At 34.0% G+C, this 20,206-nt stretch overlaps 2 protein-coding genes across 2 annotated transcripts; both read left to right on the top strand.

Annotated features, from left to right (window-relative positions):
- The first annotated feature begins 10,881 nt into the window (after positions 1–10,881).
- LOC145092278 (pentatricopeptide repeat-containing protein At2g20710, mitochondrial-like) lies at positions 10,882–12,914 on the top strand. The gene is made up of 2 exons (XM_079030207.1): positions 10,882–11,235; positions 11,553–12,914. Exons 1-2 carry the CDS (start codon positions 10,945–10,947, stop codon positions 12,714–12,716), a joined length of 1,455 nt encoding a protein of 484 aa, XP_078886333.1. The 5' UTR covers positions 10,882–10,944; the 3' UTR covers positions 12,717–12,914.
- Positions 12,915–16,358: 3,444 nt separating this feature from the next.
- On the top strand, positions 16,359–19,785 carry LOC145092277 (uncharacterized). Its single transcript, XM_079030206.1, has 7 exons — positions 16,359–17,347; positions 17,417–17,557; positions 17,789–17,895; positions 17,982–18,366; positions 18,450–18,641; positions 18,748–18,881; positions 19,007–19,785. Exons 1-7 carry the CDS (start codon positions 16,436–16,438, stop codon positions 19,473–19,475), a joined length of 2,340 nt encoding a protein of 779 aa, XP_078886332.1. The 5' UTR covers positions 16,359–16,435; the 3' UTR covers positions 19,476–19,785.
- Positions 19,786–20,206: the final 421 nt, after the last annotated feature.

Below are 20,206 nucleotides of genomic sequence, written 5' to 3'. Positions count from 1 at the left end.
ACGTTCAACCTTACAAAAATATCGTCATTTTCATGCATTTTCGCTAATTATTATTTATTTTTGTTCTCACACATCGTTTTTTACTCATTTTCATTATGACATAATACGACCCAATAAACATTCTGACAAACATTATGACAGAAATGAGAATAATAATAATAAGTGTATAATAACCTTATAGACGATTTAATTAGTGAGAATGTGTGTTAATGACAATAGTTATGTAAGATTGAACGTATTTATATTATCAAACAACATATTTCTTTATCATTCTCATAGCATACGATATTCGCACAATAATTAATTAGAATAGAATAACCTAAGCCTATATATATATATATATATATATATATATATATATATATATTATTGTTGGGATATAGTAATCGAGGAAAAGATAAAGAAAATCGGTAGTTTTTTTTTAATTACAAAAGCGTATAGATAATAGAAGGATAACTGTGTTATTTAAAAAAAATATGGAATTGAATATAGATTCTTGATGTACTGATAAAGAATCAGAAATCAATCAACTATAGAATTAAAATTTGATTATGGAAATCTAATTCCATTCAATTAGTAAGACAAACACGATGACCATGGGATTCTAGTTTCCATTTCCTTCACTTTCCTTAGGAATCCTACAAAACAAACGCACTCTAAAGGGAGTCTACCTAGGAATCTTTCCATGTTTTCACATCCCTAAACAATATATTGTTGCAAAACATCCAAATGATCCAAAAAGTAGTAAGAATCACTAAAGCATGCCATTTCTTTTAAGTCATCTTTAAATGAGACGTATACATTAATAACAAAAGATAGGTTGCTATTTGTGGGGCAAAAATACCTCAAGTACAAACCTTACACCAAAAGTGCTTGCAAAAAGCGATATGGGAGAGAAACCTTCAATTTAGTTACTTGCTCCTTTTCTTTTCCCCCACCCATTCATATCTGCCTAAGTTTGGGGATTAATTGATTGGATACTCAAGAACCATAATCTTTCCTAGGTACAACATCTACGACCATAGATAAGGTTAGATTTGTTTCGCATTTATGCGTTTTTCCCTCCAAACAATGTAAGAGCCTTTTGAGTTTTGAGCATGATAAACTAAATGAGCACGTGTTTCAAACTTCAGCTAACTAATCGAACATAACAATGAATGTATATCGATACCCCTCTTATCAAGGTTTTTCCTTGTTGGAAGTCGGTCGAACGTGATTTGTAATGCTAATATATAGGGGTGTACAAAAATATTTGTTTCTAAAAATCCGATGTGAAATTATCGAAAAATTCGGATATCCAAAAATTGGATATTCAGTTTTCGGATTCAAATTAGGATAGTTGTTCTCTAAATTTTCGAATATTCGGATATCCGGTATCCGAAATACTTATTTTTTTAATTATTCATATGTTTCAGAATATAATAAATCGGGGAAGTTATAGGGGCTTACATATAGTTTAACGAATTTACTGATGCATTTTTGTTTATTTTTTGAGTATACTTATTTAAAATATTTTTTACGGTAAGTTAATATATTTTACTTAAGAAAAATTTACTATAAAGTATTTATATTTTGACCTCATATTGAATTAAGTTTCAATATTATTATTTTTTTTTTATTAAGTCCTAAATACCCGTAATAGTATTCATTTCGACTTTTTTTACCCGTCAACATGTCATCCATTTTCAAAGTCTATACTTTTTGCCCAGATTTTAAATTTTATTACAAATTTGATCTAAAATTTACACTTTTGACTTAGATTTTAAAATTTTCTTACGAATTCATCCTAACTTTAGTATTTTTACATTTTTTTTTAAATATAGTTTCAAATATGTTTTGTTTTCTCTATAAAATTATATTTATGCAAAAAAAAATATTTTTCACATAAAAAGAGGTTTTTATATGTTCAAATATTAAAATAATAATAATAATAATAATAATAATAATAATAATAAGCAAGAAACAGTGGTCACATACTGTTTTATTAACATCAATATACTTGTTATTTTTGTTAAAACTTATAATAATCATAACGTATTCATACGAATTCCTTTTTAACGTTTTTTTATATCTACGCGTTCTTTTGATGACTACTACAACTTTCATGTTGATTATTAGTCAATGAAAAAGAAAACAATATTGGTTTATGGTTTATAGTGTTTAAAAAAAAACATATACTTTTTTTTTAAATGAAGTATTTTCTGATTTAATATCTTAATTCGTATCCGAAATTTTAAACCGAATGTTCTATCATTCGTGTTATGTGTAGGGTCTTAGTTTACAAGTACGACTCGACATTGGTACACCATGTTTGATGGTTCGGCCGCATTGAAGCTTGATTCTACCATATGGTTAAGGGGAGTGGTAACACTCCTAGCACCTTGTCACATCAACTTTTTGAGTGTCACGTCATTTTTCTCCATTTAACACATAATCTTGGCATTTGATAAGGAGTGGTAACACTCATAGCATTCCAATTTTTTTTCTATTTTAATTAAATTACTTTATTTTAATACACAAACATTTTTTATGCACAAAAATTAATCAAATTTATTTTTTTTTAAAACCATCAACAACTAATATAATATAAATTATAGTTTTTAAAATACAAACATTTCATATTAAATTAAAAAAGTTACAATAAATTAAAACTCAAAATACCTAGAAACACGATTTAATAATTCAAACCACGACAAACATGACTTAACACCGACAGACAAGACTTAATACCTAGAAACAAGACTTATACATAAAAAACACACTTCATAACTAAATCACACTTCATAAAAGAACACACTAAAGCAACGAGTCTGTAACGCCCGTAGATCAGCGCTAGTCAATTTAAAAACGATAAGCGTCAAAAATGAGTTTCTGATAGAAGATTATTTAGAATGAATAATCTTAACTAGGTTATAGTATATGTTACAAGGATTCCGTACATATAAAGAACGTCGACATCCGAATTATAACGAAGAAGTTATGACCTGTCGAAGTTTCGCGACAGAACCGGCACGACGCTGAATGATGTAAAAAGTGAATTTATGTTAGAGCGATATTTAGCCTTAGTGATCTAAATGAAAGTTGTAGAGTTCGTTAAACCATGAGCGTGCATAAAAAGAACGTCCAAATCTGACTTCGTATGAGAAAGTTATGATTTTTCTAAGTTTCAGCTTAGCAGTATGCAGCCCGAATACTCGATTTGAGATCGAGCGGTTTTTAGCCGAAACAATCTAAATGAGAATCGAAGATCTCGTCATTAGTAGTGCAACGGTAAAAAGACAGACGAAAACGGACGTCAAATGAAGGAAGTTATGATTTTATAACGAAGTTTTCCTGTCCCGGCCTACTAAAAATAATATAATAAAAATAAAGTCAAAATTAGCCTATGGAGTCTAAATGAAAGTTGTAGAACATAGTCTCACCTACGCGTGGATATAAAGAACGTCGAAAATGGAGCTCGTATGCGAAAGTTACGCAATTTAGAAGTTCGACGAGTCAAATTACGCCCAGCGTAATTTGAGTACGCCCAGCGTACTCAAAGGGGTGCAACTTGTCTGACCAATACTCGAGTGCCACCAGTCGATGCACACAATGACGTCAAAGTACGCCCTGCGTAACTCGATTACGCCCCGCGTAATTTGAGATTACGCCCCGCGTAATCCCAGACCCTCAGCCTATAAATACAACTCGAAATCAGCCATTTTCTCTTGTTCAAACTCTTTCTTCTCTCTAGTTTTTGCCTCGTTTTGCGTGCCATTTATACCCCGAATCCCCGGTAATATTTCCGAGCCCCGAAGCAAGATCCGAAGCCCCGAGGATCCCGAAGAGCGTTATTCCCGAGCCGAAGCGCTGCCCGCGAGGAGCCGGTTTTTGTGAAGATCTTCCAGATCTATGGAGAAACACTACTTCTGCAAGCCGTACTGCTGCCCGATCATCTTCTGATCAAGTGAGTGTATAGTCACTTTCATCTTACACATAAATATGAAGTATTTTATAAAATACGTGCTATGTGTTATATATTAATTATCTATTTGAGATGGATTTGGAATTGATGTTTTTATACGGGTGTTAAATGATTTAAATTGTGTTTGTATTTATATCTACAAAAATGTTGGGTAGAACATGGGTAGATGGAATAGTTGGTGACGATGCGACTTCGTGCCTATTGAGTAAGCCTTGGTGACGATGCGACTTCGTGCCTATTTGATAAACCTTGGTGACGATATGACTTCGTGCCTTTTGTGTAAACCCAGGTGACTATGAGACGTAGTGCCTATTGTGTAAACCCTGGTGACTATGAGACGTAGTGCCAATTGTATGAACCCTGGTGACTATGCGACGTAGTGCCTTTTGTATAAACCGTGGTAGCAAATGGACTGTGTGCCAGTTCCTTAGGTAAACCCTTAGGAATGAATGAAGAAAGTATAATCGATTCTTAGGGTAAAACCTTAATAAATAAAGAAGATAATGGGGATGGGTATTTTGGGTTGATTGTTTTGATAATTGAATATAATAAATGTATTATTGTGGGTTGAAAACCCTATATGGTCACCAGGCTCCCAAGCCTGACCCACTCAGTTTTCTTTGCATTACAGGTAATGACACAAGAGTATAAGTTGGTGGACTTGACAAGAGATTTTGGATTGTAGATCAGTGGTTATAAATGACTGTTGTAAGGTTTATTTTATATTGTTTATGCTTTTGATCTGTATCGGAACATGACATCCCGAGGTTTTATTATTTAATAAAAATACCTTCTTTTCGAGAAATATTTTGATAAATGGTTATCATATTTTGTTTTTGGGACAAATTCCGCAACTGCTTTCTTTAAACGATTACTCTGATTTTAAAAACAAAGCATAAACAAATCGGTCTTTTCTGGCCGTGAAATTAGGGATGTCATAGTTGGTATCAGAGCATTAGTTTAAGCGAACTAGGAATTTTGTAGGAAATTTCTAGACTTAAACGTAGAATGCTAAGTGATGATCGTGAGATGAGTGTCTACCATATTTTAGACACGAGCACTAGTATATTTTAGGAAAGATGCCTAAAATTCTTTTATGTGCTAAATGTTATATGATTGCCATATGTGATATTATTTGTTCGGATCTATGGTTTGTTGCCGACCGGATCTGGAAATTTTATGTGCTCAGGTTTCTAAATGTTGAATTACGATATTAGAACTGGCATATAACTTTTCGGAGTAATAAGGAGGATTATGCGTCTAAATCTTCTCTGGCTATATTTTCGTCTTGATGCAAGGAATGCATGCTTCTGTGAAAATAACGTCATGGTGAAAACTCATAGAGAATTGAGTAAATGGAGGAAATGAAAAAGGCTCATGATAGTGAATGACACCTGTCGGAAGATATCGTAAGAGTGGTGTTTTGTCGTTAGTATATGTCAAGCAGTGCGTTTAGAAGAGTACGGTACGTCCGAAGTACACCTTCGATTGGCGGGATGATGGAATATTGACGTTATTCATGAAGTTGTCCCATCGGAAGAACTTTCCACCACCAACCAAGTTGAAGCAGGATTGATGATTGAAGATACGCAATGAAGAAGTCCTAGTAAAGTCTAGGGAGATTGTTTATGATTATGTGGACACATTCGTATGTGTTAAATTGTTTTGTGATTTAGGACTTGGGGACTGCGAGACAATACTTGGGACGAGTATGAGTAGGTGTGAATGGTAGTAGAGGCCTATACTACCGGAAGCACAGGACTCGCACTTGGATCAGGGAAAGTCACAAGGTTACCAAGAAGCTTGTAATTGAGTTCGTTTTTATTCAAGTATGTCATTACCCTTGTTTCGGTAATGGCTAGTAGGATGATTGTTATTCCGACCCTAGTGGTCATATTAAATTGAGTCCGACTACGGTGAGTATGTTACGTGGTTCGGAGAACCTAGTTCGAAGTAACATCGGACGTAAGTCAGAAGATTGAAGTTAATGCGATCATTGGTATCGTACTCGTTGTTCATAAAGTTTGTAGCTAGAAATGCTACATGCTAAAATGTTATTATATCACATTAGAATATGAAGGAAGGTATATTCCATTCTGGAATTTAACTTTAAAAAGACCAAGTCTAAGCGTCGCATCGTGCGATGAGAGGTCAGTAGAGCACGACCCATCGGTCTGTTACAATAGATAAAGGAAAGTATTTATCCTGAGAAGAAGAAGGAGTCCTCAATAAGGACCTATTTTGTAACTCGAAGGTTACGATTGAAAGCCCAACATAGTACGAAGAGCAGGTGCAAGATTGAGCATCACGGTGATTACTTAGGATGGAAGGATGACATATGGAATCATTATACAAGCCCTATTTCGTTGATGATTCTGGGACGTAATCATCCTAAGGGGGAGATAATTGTAACGCCCGTAGATCAGGGCTAGTCAATTTAAAGACGATAAGCGTCAAAAATGAGTTTCTGATAGAAGATTATTTAGAATGAATAATCTTAACTAGGTTATAGTATATGTTACAAGGATTCCATACATATAAAGAACGTCGAAATCCGAATTATAACGAAGAAGTTATGACTTGTCGAAGTTTCGCGACAGAACCGGCACGACGTTGAATGACGTAAAATGTGAATTTATGTTAGAGCGATATTTAGCCTTAGTGATCTAAATGAAAGTTGTAGAGTTCGTTAAACCATGAGCGTGCATAAAAAGAACGTCCAAATCTGACTTCGTATGAGGAAGTTATGATTTTTCTAAGTTTCAGCTTAGCAATATGCAGCCCGAATACTCGATTTGAAATCGAGCGGTTTTTAGCAGAAGCAATCTAAATGAGAATCGAAGATCTCATCATTAGTAGTGCAACGGTAAAAAGACAGACGAAAACGGACGTCGGATGAAGAAGTTATGATTTTATAACGAAGTTTTCCTGTCCCGGCCTACTAAAAAAAATATAATAAAAATAAAGTCAAAATTAGCCGACGGAGTCTAAATGAAAGTTGTAGAGTGTAGTCTCACCTACGCGTGGATATAAAGAACGTTGAAAACAGAGCTCATATGTGAAAGTTACGCAATTTAGAAGTTCGACGAGTCAAATTACGCCCAGCGTAATTCGAGTACGCCCAGCGTACTCAAAGGGGTGCAACTTGTCTGACCAATACTTGAGTGCCACCAGTCGACGCACGCAATGACGTCAAAGTACGCCCTGCGTAACTCGAGTACGCCCCGCGTAATCCCAGACCCTCAGCCTATAAATAGAACTCGAAATCAACCATTTTCTCTTGTTCAAACTCTTTCTTCTCTCTAGTTTTTGCCTCGTTTATACCCCGAATCCCCGGTAATATTTCCGAGCCCCGAAGCAAGATCCAAATCCCCGAGGATCCCGAAGAGCGTTATTCCCAAGCCGAAGCGCTGCCCGCGAGGAGCCGGTTTTTGTGAAGATCTTCCAAATCTACGGAGAAACACTACTTCTACAAGCCGTAGTGCTGTCCGATCATCTTCTGATCAAGTGAGTGTATAGTCACTTTCATCTTACACATAAATATGAAGTATTTTATAAAATACGTGCTATGTGTTATATATTAATTATCTATTTGAGATGGATTTGGAATTGATGTTTTTATACGGGTGTTAAATGATTTAAATTGTGTTTGTATTTATATCTACAAAAATGTTGTGTAGAACATGGGTAGATGGAATAGTTGGTGACGATGCGACTTCGTGCCTATTGAGTAAGCCTTGGTGACGATGCGACTTCGTGCCTATTTGATAAACCTTGGTGACGATGTGACTTCGTGCCTTTTGTGTAAACCCAGGTGACTATGAGACGTAGTGCCTATTGTGTAAACCCTGGTGACTATGAGACGTAGTGCCAATTGTATGAACCCTGGTGACTATGCGACGTAGTTCCTTTTGTATAAACCGTGGTAGCAAATGGACTGTGTGCCAGTTCCTTAGGTAAACCCTTAGGAATGAATGAAGAAAGTATAATCGATTCTTAGGGTAAAACCTTAATAAATAAAGATGATAATGGGGATGGGTATTTTGGGTTGATTGTTTTGATAATTGAATATAATAAATGTATTATTGTGGGTTGAAAACCCTATATGCTCACCAGACTCCCAAGCCTGACTCACTCAGTTTTCTTTGCATTACAGGTAATGACACAAGAGTATAAGTTGGTGGACTTGACAAGAGATTTTGGATTGTAGATCAGTGGTTATAAATGACTGTTGTAAGGTTTATTTTATATTGTTTATGCTTTTGATCTGTATCGGAACATGACATCCCGAGGTTTTATTATTTAATAAAAATACCTTCTTTTTGAGAAATATGTTGATAAATGGTTATCATATTTTGTTTTTGGGACAAATTCCGCAACTGCTTTCTTTAAACGATTACTCTGATTTTAAAAACAAAGCATAAACAAATCGGTCTTTTCTGGCCGTGAAATTGGGGATGTCACAGAGTCTTCCTCCGAAAACTGGTCTTCAATTTCGTCTTCCGGTGACATATTTAGATTAAAATTGTCCATCGTCCAAAGATGATCGGTCAAATGACGGTAAAGATCGATATGTATTATTGCATTGTTGATTATCCTTATTCTTTAGCATTGAAACCAGTCAACCATTTTAGCAATTCGGTCAAATACGCTCGGACCAATCACAACCCCAATCTGTTTCTCTTTCTTCGTGCCAAACACTTCGTGTCAAACAGCTAATGAATTAGGCTTAGCGAGCCCCTTAGCAAACGATAGGGGCAGTGTTCTCTTCTTCATAGCGAGCGTAGCAAGTGCCTAGCGACTGGCCACTCCGTTTAGTCTAAGAAGAGTCTTACATTCATTTCTCTTTTCCTTATGATTTTTACAATTGAAACAGTTAAAAAATTAACTTTTTAACCTCATGTAGATATTGATTTAATCTCTAACATTTTTACACAATTCTTCTATATTTCTGTCTTATTAATACCATCTTGTACATAATATATTTCCATTTATTTTTAACCATAGACCCACATAATCCATTAAGTTATACAACCCTAATATTCGAATATAAAAAATTCTTGATTTACTAATTTAAACACACTACTCCCGGAAACTGTTTTCCATCACGGGAGAAAAATAGAAACAAAAAAATGGCCTTGAGTGGTTTTTTCATCATTATTATGCAATTTTTAAAGTTTCAACCTTAAATTAGTGAAAACTTTTAATTATTATTTATTTTTATTTTTATTTAGTAAGCTAAATCTTTTAAATTAATAATAATTATTTTTATCAAACAATATATAAAAGATGAGACCACATGGAGGTGAACATTTTCCAACGAATAAATGGGGGAAAATGACTCTTGAGGGTAATTAACTTTTGTGTTTGTACTCATTTGGTCCCTTTCCTTTTTTTTATCCAATATACCATCAAACTTGTTGTTTGTGTTCACCATAACCCTTTGACCGGCTATCACAGGTCAAAAGCCGGTCAAAAGGGTTATGGTGAACACAAACAACAAGTTCGATGGTATATTGAGTACAAAAAAGGAAAGAGACTAAATGAGAACAAACTCAACAGTTGGTTACCCTCCTGAGTCATTTTTCCTTTACTCATTTATAGCAAATCTCACGTCATCTCCTACTGATATTAATGACTTTATGAGATTCATTTTTGCTTCTCTTCAAAACATAACCCACGAAAGAACACTGTTCATACATATATAACTTTGTAATGCACTTGAATATTTATTAGGGGAATCTTGAGTAAGCAGACGCATTTCATGACAACATTTACATTTCCAGTCGAATGATTTATCGTATCATGGATTCTAGACAAGTCTACAAACGAGTGGAATCACAAGTGCTGTGATTTTTAAGTTTACTTAGCTTTAAGATCGAATTCATGGGATGAGATACAACATCAATATGTACAATATCATACTGCTTTTGCAGACACATCACCATAATATACCTTGAGGTAAACGTTTATGCTAATAAATATACCTCTCATACACAATCATATCCTTTTGAAGAAAGGTGTTGACAGCTAACCACAGGAAGCATAGCATAGGCCATGTTTTAACGAAGTTACCCCTCTGAAACGCTCTTCATATACGTTATAGCCAAAGAAGGTTGTAGTCTTTGATAATTTTGCAACTTTAATTTCATTTAACTTTTCGGGAAAAATGACTCAGGAGGGTAACCAACTGTTGAGTTTGTTCTCATTTGGTCCATTTCCTTTTTTTGTACTTAATATACCATCGAACTTGTTGTTTATGTTCACCATAACCCTTTGACTGACTATCACAGGTCAAAAGTCGGTCAAAAGGGTTATGGTGAACACAAACAACAAGTTCAATGGTATATTGAATACAAAAAAAAAAAAGGATCAAATGAGTACAAACGTAAAAGTTAATTACCCTCAAGAATCATTTTCCCAATAAATGGTGAACAAGAATTTCCCAACTAGACCACATAGAAGTGGAGGAGGGAATCAATACAGGTGGGAAGGGGTGAGATTTTTAATTTTCCAAAAACATTAATAATAACCAATTCATAATAAAAATTATAAAATAAAAGTAAAATAGTTATTTTAAATTGGTAATTGAAAAAATATGTAAAAATAATATAAACATCATTTGAAAGGAAAGAAAAATTATAACGACAAAACTTGAAAAATTTTCTAAACAAAGAAAAAATTTATATATTTTATACATCAAAGAATAATTTATATATTTTATACATAAAAGAATAACAAATTTCACTATCACTAAAATTATTATATTTTTAGCTATCTAATGTTTTAGTTACCAAAACTAGAAAGAGATCAATTTAACAAAACTGGAATCTTTTAGGATCATAAACGTGTGAAAGACCAATATTGAAGGACTGTAATGTAAACTTCACTGAGGTCGTAAAACCCTAAACCCTAAAATCAATGTAAATCAGCGAAAATTTCGAATCCTTTCACTACTCTCTCAACCAATCTCTCTGCGCATGATCATGATGATGATGGCGTTGCTTCGATCCTGTAAATCTTCAAAAGGTTACATTTCCATTTCTAGGGGTTTGTTTTACTCGACTGAAACAAGCATCATCCAGGAAAAGCCAATTCCTAAGAAGAATGACAATCTGTACAGGAGGATTTCACCCGTCGGGGATCCTAACGCTTCGATGATACCAATACTCGAGCAGTGGGAAAAAGAAGGTAAATCCGTCAAAATCGAGCAGCTCATTGTCATAATCAAAAGCCTCCGGAAGTTCAATCGATACACCCACGCCCTCCAGGTTCGTGTATACTGTAGCTTCCTAAAATTCGCGAATGTGAACCATTGATTCTCATTCTATTTTCTCCTAATCAAATCAATTATCAAGAACTAGTTTCAAAAATCATCGAGATTCAAGCCTATCAACTTCCAATTGATATGTCCAAAAGTTCATTTCCTGCTGCTGCTTATAGATCATCGGATCATTGAAGCTTGAGGATATTTTATTCTCATTTCAAAACTCAAATGTTGAGTATTAATTGTAGAAATCAATTCAGATCCACATCTCTCATCTATCTGTGATCAAACATTGTTATAATCAACTCTTTCTAATGGCAGCTTTCAGAATGGATGTCCAAAAAAAGGACGAAACTTCACCCAGCAGGTTTTGCAGTTCACTTGGATCTACTATCAAGAGTCGAAGGCGTAGAACAAGCTGAAAACTATTTCAATACCATTCCAGACGAAGTAAAGAATTTCCAAGTCTATGGCGCCCTTCTAAACTGTTACTCCAGTACAAAATCAATAGAAAAAGCAGAATCCCTCTCAGAAAAGATGAAGCAAATGGGAATGATGACAACACTCTCTTACAACTCAATGCTTAATCTCTACAAAAAAACCGGAGACATCAAAAAGCTAGATGAAACCTATCAAGAAATGCTAGAAACAGGTATTTCATGTGATAAACCAACTTTCTACATCCGATTAAGCGCATACGCATCTCTCCCCAACATTGAAGCAATGGAAAAAGTTCTTAAAAGAATGGAAGAAAGCTCTACACTTACAGTTGACTGGAACGCCTACATCATCGCCTCAGGTGGGTATTCAAAATCCAGTAAACCGGAAAAATCCTATGAAATGTTACAGAAATCAGAAGGGTATATCCGTGGGAATTCCAAAGGGGCAGCTTGGGAAATTCTTATTCGAATGTACGCGTCTCTAGGTAAAAAAGATGATGTATATAGAATATGGAATTTATACAAATCCTCATGGAGTAAAGTATACAATCGGGGCTATTCATCTGTGATTTATGCTTTAGTGAAATTGGATGATATTGATGGAGCTGAGAAGATGTTGACCGAATGGGAAGCTCAAAACTTGTCTTTTGACTTTAGGATACCGAATATGGTTATTGGTGGGTATTGTAAGAAGGGTATTTTGGGGAAAGCGGAAGAGTATGTTGAGCGGGTTGTGGGGATGGGGAAGGTGGCTCCGGCGAGCACGTGGGGGTTGTTTGTGGCGGCGTATGTTAGGGAGGGTGAGATGGAGAAGGCGGTGGAGGTGTTGAGAAAGTGTGTGGTAGTGGAGGATAAAAGGGGGTGTAGATTGGATCAAGATGTGTTTGAGAAATGTGTGGAGTATTTGAAAGGGAAAGGGGAATTGGAATTGGTGGGAGAGATTGAGAGGAGTTTTGAAGGTAGGATTCGTGTTCCACGGATTTTGGATGGTGATGAAGGATTGGAATCGCAAGATTTTGATGAAATTGAAGAGAGTAGTCGGTGATGGAATTGAATTCCGATTCCATGGTGATAAATGTAGTAGATGATTAGGGTATGTTTGGGTTTTAACTTTTTAGATTTTAAGAATCGAATTAAAGAAAAAGGTTTGTTATGATGAATGAGCTTGAATGTAAGGAATTAAATTCAAAAGCTAACCATTGTTTTTTTATTATTCATTTATTTAAGATTAGAAGTTACCAAATGTTAATTCATTTGTTTAAAGATTAGAAGTTGCCAAAAAACTAGAAGACTTTTTCGTATAGAATTTTCCATGTTTTGGTTTATGTGTTTGTATATGCTGTTATCTAGATATAGAAAAAATCGTGGATTTGGGTCTAGGGTTTTTTCTTCTTATAAGGGCTAAGATTATTTACGCCATGGTGGAGGCCCATATCGCCTAGCATTCTTCTCAATCTAAAGTCTTAACCCATGAAATTATAAATTGTTTTACTTTAGAAACCCAATGATGACTAACAAAAGTGACCGAGTAAAGAACGAATAAAAATTAGTAGAAAAAAAAAAGACAGGAAAAAAGATTCAAAGGAAAAAAAAATATGCGACATGAGCCTGGTATACAAATTTATCATGTAAATGTGGGTGGAGAGGATAATATCGTATAAAAGATGTTTAAAAGTATTTTTTTTAGCTTTTCAATTCAATCTTATCTTTTATCTTTTGGTTTAGTGGTAAAGAGTGATCCTTTTAAATGAGAGGTTATGGGTTTAAGTCTCCTAATAGACATAAGTGGTATTTAAGAGTAGGTTTAGATAGTTCATTTGCCGTTTCAAAAAAATGTATATATTTTTAATATGCATAATAAGAACGATAGTAAAAGAAAAAAAAATGGGTTAATGACCTAGAAAGGTAACGAACTTAGGTCTTTGTCCACATTAGGTAACCATATTTTTTTCGTTCACATTTGACCATTGAATTTGTTTGACCTGTTCAAAATAGGGTAATATGACCAGTAATTAGCGGTAACATTACTCTATTATGAACATGTCAAACAAGTTTACTGGTTAAATGTGTACGAAAAAAACATGGTTACCTAAATTTGGACAAAAACCAAAGTTCCTTACCTATTTTGGTAATATTGGGTTCTTTATGTTAAGTGCAAGTAGTCATAAGATTCATTGATGTGAAATGAAATTGCGTTGTCCGGTCTTGTGTATGAGGAGATGGTTAAGTCTTGGGCCAACCCAGTTTAGGCCCAACTAGTTAGGGGTTAGGTTGTATACGCTTAAGAGGCTAGGTTGTATGTGTTTTAAAGACCGAGCAACACAGATTAGTCCATGACTAGCCGAGACTAAAATGGATTAGACAAAACCTAACCTAATTGTTCATTGACTGTCGGGGTCTGATCCCAAGGCACATATTCCCTAAGACGGTTCTTGTCCAGTATTACCAAAACGGATAAGAAACTTTGATTTTTGTCCGTATTTAGGTAACCATGCTTTTTTCGTATATATTTGACCAATAAACTTGTTTGACCTGTTCATAATAGAGTAATATTACCGTAATTACCGATCATATTACCCTATTTTAAACAGGTCAAACAAGTTCAATAGTCAAATGTTAACAAAAAAAAACATAGTTACCTAAATGTGGATAAAGACAAAAGTTTTTTACCTTTCTAGGTCATTAACCTAAAAGAGTAAATTACACGAATGGTCCCTATGGTTTAGGGTAATTTGCGCGTTTGGTTCCGAACTTATTTTTTTAACTCAAAAGGTCTCTACTGTTTGTTTTTGTTACGCGCTTGGTCCCTGTCTTATCTAAAAAGACTATTTTGTCATTGATTTTATAATTTATTTAAATAAACACACCCCCAACCCCACCTCCTCGCTTTACCTTACCTATCCCACAATTTTTTCCATATTTAAATAATAGTCTTTTTAGGTAAGACAGAGACTAAGCGCGTAACAAAAATAAATAGTAAGGATCAAACGCGTAACAAAAACAAACATTAGGGACCTTCCGAGTTAAAAAAATAAGTTAGGGACCAAACGTGCAAATTACCGCAAACCACAGGGACCATTCGTGTAATTTCCTCAACCTAAAAAAAATCTAAAATACACACAACATATAAGGCCTAGCGTTCTTCTCAATCTCAACCAGTGAAACATAAATTGTTTTTTACAAAAGTGACTGAATAAAGAACCCAAAAAAAAAAAAAAAAAGTAGTAGTAAGGTGAAAGGCAAAAAATTTCAAAAGACAAACAATATCCGACATGAGCATATGATATACGAATGTATCATGGTAAACGTAGGTGGAGAGGATAATACCGTATAAAAGATGTTTGGAATTTTTTTTTTTTTTTTTTTAATTTTGTACTTTTAATTCAACCTTATCTTTCTTTTATTTAGTTTTCTTTTTTTTTCCTAAAATATTTATAACTAATGTTATCTTAATTAAAACATTCGGTAAAGATATAAAAAGTACATTAGTTGTGAGACCCATATATTACATAAGAAAGTCAAAATATTTAAGAACTTTATAAGAAAATAAGAAAAATAATAAATTATTATAATGTAAATGTTTTTATCTTTTAAATTTAAATAAATAATTGAATAAATAAATAAAAAAAACTAATAAACTTTAATTTTGAGAATTTTGAAATTAAAAGGTAAATTTATTAATGAAATTGATATTCATTTATTACTACATTTATTATAATTATTATATTAAAATATTATGTGAAATTTAATAAAATAGAAAATGCTCATGTAGAAAAAAAAAATAATTCAAAATAACTATAAATTAATATTTGGCAAATTGAATGAGAGTATGACAAGTGGGAAAAAAATAAATAAATAAATAAATAAACTTTTATTTATTAGAGAGAGGATTTTTGTCTATGAAACTCTCAAGATGCGAGGCGTGTTGTTCACAAATTTTAACGACTACTTCACTAGAAATATTTATCATACCAAAGTTGACTTACACTAAAACAAATATTTAAAAATATATATGATGAATAAAAAAATTTAAAAGATTTTAACTAAAAGATTAAACTATTCAGCAACTAATAATTAATGTTTTTTTCGGCTTATTACCCCTTCGATTTTTATTCAGCTATAAAGACTTTCTAATGAGCCTGTATATATCAAAACTCTTAAGAAAATTTTTTTTTCTCAATAATCATTTTTAAATTTTGATTGTTTTTTGTTTTTATAAAATATATAACCTTGTTTACATTAAACATCATTACAAAAACAAAGTAAATTGGTTTTTAGAATGTATGATAAAAAAAAATGAAATAATTACAGATCTTTTATAGTATTATTGATAAAAGAAATTAGTTTAAATAAATTGTAATGTAGTGTTGTGGTACTCTTTAAAAAATATAATGTATTTTAGATGTTCGTTGTACTCCACTCTCTCGTATATGCTAGATACAGTATCTTATGTTTTAGAGTTTATTGTATTTGTTCGAGTTTATTGTTTTTAACGAAAAGTCAAAGTAAATAGTTTCATTTTTTTTTCCTGTGCAAAAAATATTCAAAGTAAACGGTTTGCTATGTGAAAATTGCAATTAAAATTAAAATTAAATGATTGTCGTGTAAGCACAACAAAAAGTAAACGACTGTCTCTTCCTTCCCCTAGTTTATATCCCAATGGCATTGACTTTTCCAAACATGAGAAGTTAACATAGATATATACCTCTGGGAGATATACCTTTATTTCATACTTGAGTTTTTGAAATCGATTATCATAATTATATGGCATTACTGAAACAGTTGGAGCACCTAAAAATCTCATTAGATGTCATTAAGTTAGCCACCAATAACTTTGGACCTGAGAACTTTGTGGGGGTCGGTGGGTTTGGCAAGGTCTACAAAGCAGAAATAACTACAACCGAGGGGCTAACAAAAGCCGTTGCAATAAAGAGATTAGACCGACGCCATGGTCAAGGCGAACGTGAGTTTCTGATGGAGATAATGATGCTCTCTCGTTATCGACACAAAAACCTAGTCTCTCTCTTAGGCTTTTGTGACGAAGGTGACGAGAAGATTCTTGTTTATGAGTACGAGTTTAATGGTAGTCTTGAAAAGTACCTTAGTAGCAACAGTCTAACATGGGGTCAACGCCTGAAGATATGCATTGGGGCAGCTCGTGGACTGGAGTACCTTCACAACCCTCTTGAGACACAGCAAAGAGTCTTGCATCGAGATGTGAAGAGTGCGAATGTTCTTTTAGATCAGTTTTGGGAAGCTAAAATTGCTGACTTTGGGTTGTCCAAAATAGGCCCCGCAAATCAAGAGTTTACGTTTCTTGTCTCCAATGCAGTTGGAACATTTGGGTATTGTGATCCGCTGTATGCAGAGACGAATTTTCTTACAAAAGAGTCGGATGTGTACTCGTTTGGGGTAGTATTGTTTGAAGTTCTTTGTGGGAGGCTTTGCATTGGGAAACCCGATGATAAACATCGTTTGTTGACAAAACTCGCACAAATCAGCTACGAACAAGGAAAATTAGATGACATTATCTTCCATGGTCTACGTGGACAAATGGAGCCCAATTCTCTAAGAACTTATTCTTCAATTGCATATCGTTGTTTGAAAAGAGAGCGTGAAGAACGTCCGAACATGGCTCAAGTGCTTGAAGAACTTGAGCTTTCACTTGAATATCAGGCAAGTAGTACTTCTCCTTTATCTGTTTTTCCTAATCATGATTCATAAATTCGATCATTTGGTTTTCAGGAAAGTTTTCAAAGTGGAAAACCCATGGAGTATGAGGAAATAATCCAGATGGCTGATAGAGAACAACCCTTAGTCTACACAAATAAAAGGGAACTCAAATTGCTTCTATCTTCAGGAATTCGTTTTGATTGGGGTCGAAGGGTAACTTAATTACTGCTCCTTTTAACTTTTTGATGTGGAAGCTGATTTGTAAACCACTAAAATTCTCCATACTCCACAATTTATGCTTTTTATAGCAATATATCCATGTGGGAAATGGCTTAATTACTCATGCCTCTCGAAAGACCAGTTTTTATTCGTTTAAGTTCATTAAACAAAGGTTAAATACTTAAATTCACGGTTGATAATAATTTTACACATTTTAATGTCTAGTGGTTTTCCTTGAGCAAGAAAGAACAGAACTGTGAGATGATTTCTGCATCAGAATTCACGTTCCAAGATCCTGGAATTGTGCAATGGATTCCTCACTCTACATCGAGGTTCTCTCATCATCTCGTATACACACACAGATGCATAGATCAACATATATATGACACATAACCCCTCTGTCCCACTGCATGTACAGGTTTTCTGAGGTAGCTAAGATTGAAAGGCCACATAATTTGCAAATAGTGGTTGATATAGAAACACTTTTTTTATCACCAGGAATTACATACGCGGCATACCTGGTGCTCAAATATTGTGATACATTTAGTAGTTCTTCACACGTAGACCAATCAAAGATGACTCGTGAACCCGTATTTTTGGGTTTACAATTCAAATTTAAAGACGCAAATGAATCATCATTCTCTCACCTTGCAGACTGGACAGATAATGGATGGATGATACTTGAACTGTGCCAATTTGTTAGTTATAGGAAAGTCGCAAAGATTGAGCTTTTGCTTGAAGGAATTCCTTGTTATAATTTCATGTTACTTGAAGGCATCCAGTTCTTGCCTATCGAGATGCAGGTAATTAATTAAGCATCATCGATCATCCTTTCATAATATATACTTAGTACGTACACGAGATATAATTTTATTTTCATTTACAGGCTATAGAAGAAGAGCCATTAGTAGTAGTAGATAATTCAAATACGATGATAGATGCAAACTGGGAACAAAAACTACCAAACGACTATCAGTACATAATCAAAGCAGCAAAAGATCGTGTCCCATACAACATTACTAACAAAGAAATCTACACGCTTCTTTCAAACGGGATTCTTACGAACAAAGGCCAAATGGTACGTAATTTTTTTTTCTTTAAAATGTAACAAGGAAAGGTTTGTTGCGAACACTGTATATTCTTCTTAATTGATTGTTAAACGTTTGTTGAAATCGTTCCTACAGTTGTTTTCTCTTGATAAAGATGGAATCAAATGCTGTATGGCATCAGCAAGAGCATTTTTAGAAGACAACGACGGGGAATTCAGCAGGTTCTCTGATCTGGCGTCTTTTCGTTGGATATCTCTACATGAATCAAGGTAGCTACCCTAGCTTCTTAACGCAAATGGATTTTTGGTTATGAATCAACCATTAGGTCAACCTTTTGGTGCGTTTTTTAAAACTTGCAAGTGAAAGCATTAATCGACCAGTTGAATGTTTGCAGATTCGAGAAGGTGGCTGAATGTCAATCAGGCAGGGTTTTGCGTATAAACTGCCCTATCAACTCACATATGCTTACACCAAACACAACCTATGCAACTTACCTTGTGTGTAAACTGCCAGAAGTCAGCCACGTGACGCTTAAGTGTCCTCTAGAAGTAAAGGACATCAACTTTGGCTCTCCGAATTTCAATGAAGTTCGTTTTATCTATTTCCGCAGCCCAAAAACCCCGTTAATTATGCTGACAAATAGTGACCAAGATAGTAATCAAAGACCAACCATGAACCCATTGTCTAGACCCAAAATAGAGAGCATGTTGAGACAACGGAAAGATGGGTGGATGGAAGCTCAGATATGGACATTTAAAGCAGATGCTGCAACTTCTGTGAACGTAACGTTCGCCTTGACCTGTAACGAACGCGAGCGGCTTACCGGGCTTATTGTGGAAGGAATTGAGATCAGACCAAAATAAACTCTACTTGTGAAATGGGATCTACTGATCGGATAGGTATGTGTATGGACAAATTTAAATATAACAAAAATTTGTTCACTCCAACTCCAACTCCAAATCAAAGTTGTTAAGATCGGAATCTTATTTTAAAAACATTTTATCTTTTACAAGATCTGATTTAAATCGAAAGATCTTAACAAAATAAACTCATATTCAAATTTGTTTGTAAGATATTAGATGTAGGTATACATTATAACTTGATGTTGATTAAGACAATGATAATGGAATTCTTATGCATGAATCATATTTTTTGTTGCTACAAACCGTAAAAATTAAGAAAAAACATCTTAATTAGTAAAAAGATCATTTGATCATGTACAACAAAAGATATAAGATCGCAAAGAGATTATTATGAGTTTGTCATGTTTAATTCGAGATGAATTAATGAAATGATGATGCTCTACAAAACTTCTTGCAACTTACGATGCTTGATTTCAAATTGAATAAGCGATTTTTTTGAGATCATGATCGTTTTTTAGTTGTAGGATCTTAAAACCATAAGATCATAAGATCTTAAAATCATGATCGGGATTTTAACAACCATATTCCAAATAGTTAATGCTTCCTCACTAGTAAAAAACGGAGTTTTATCCACGTAAAAAACCCGTGTTTATAGGCATTTTATGACGTTTTTTTTTCATCCACTAGAAAAGTCGCATCATTAAAGATAAGTTGCATTGTCGTTCAATTGT

Source organism: Lactuca serriola, chromosome 3 (genome assembly GCF_051521515.1).
Source record: "Lactuca serriola cultivar US96UC23 chromosome 3, Lser_US96UC23_V15, whole genome shotgun sequence".
Lineage (NCBI taxonomy): Eukaryota > Viridiplantae > Streptophyta > Magnoliopsida > Asterales > Asteraceae > Lactuca > Lactuca serriola.
The sequence above is the reverse complement of the archived record's forward strand: the minus strand, read 5'-3'. Positions and strand labels throughout refer to the sequence as shown.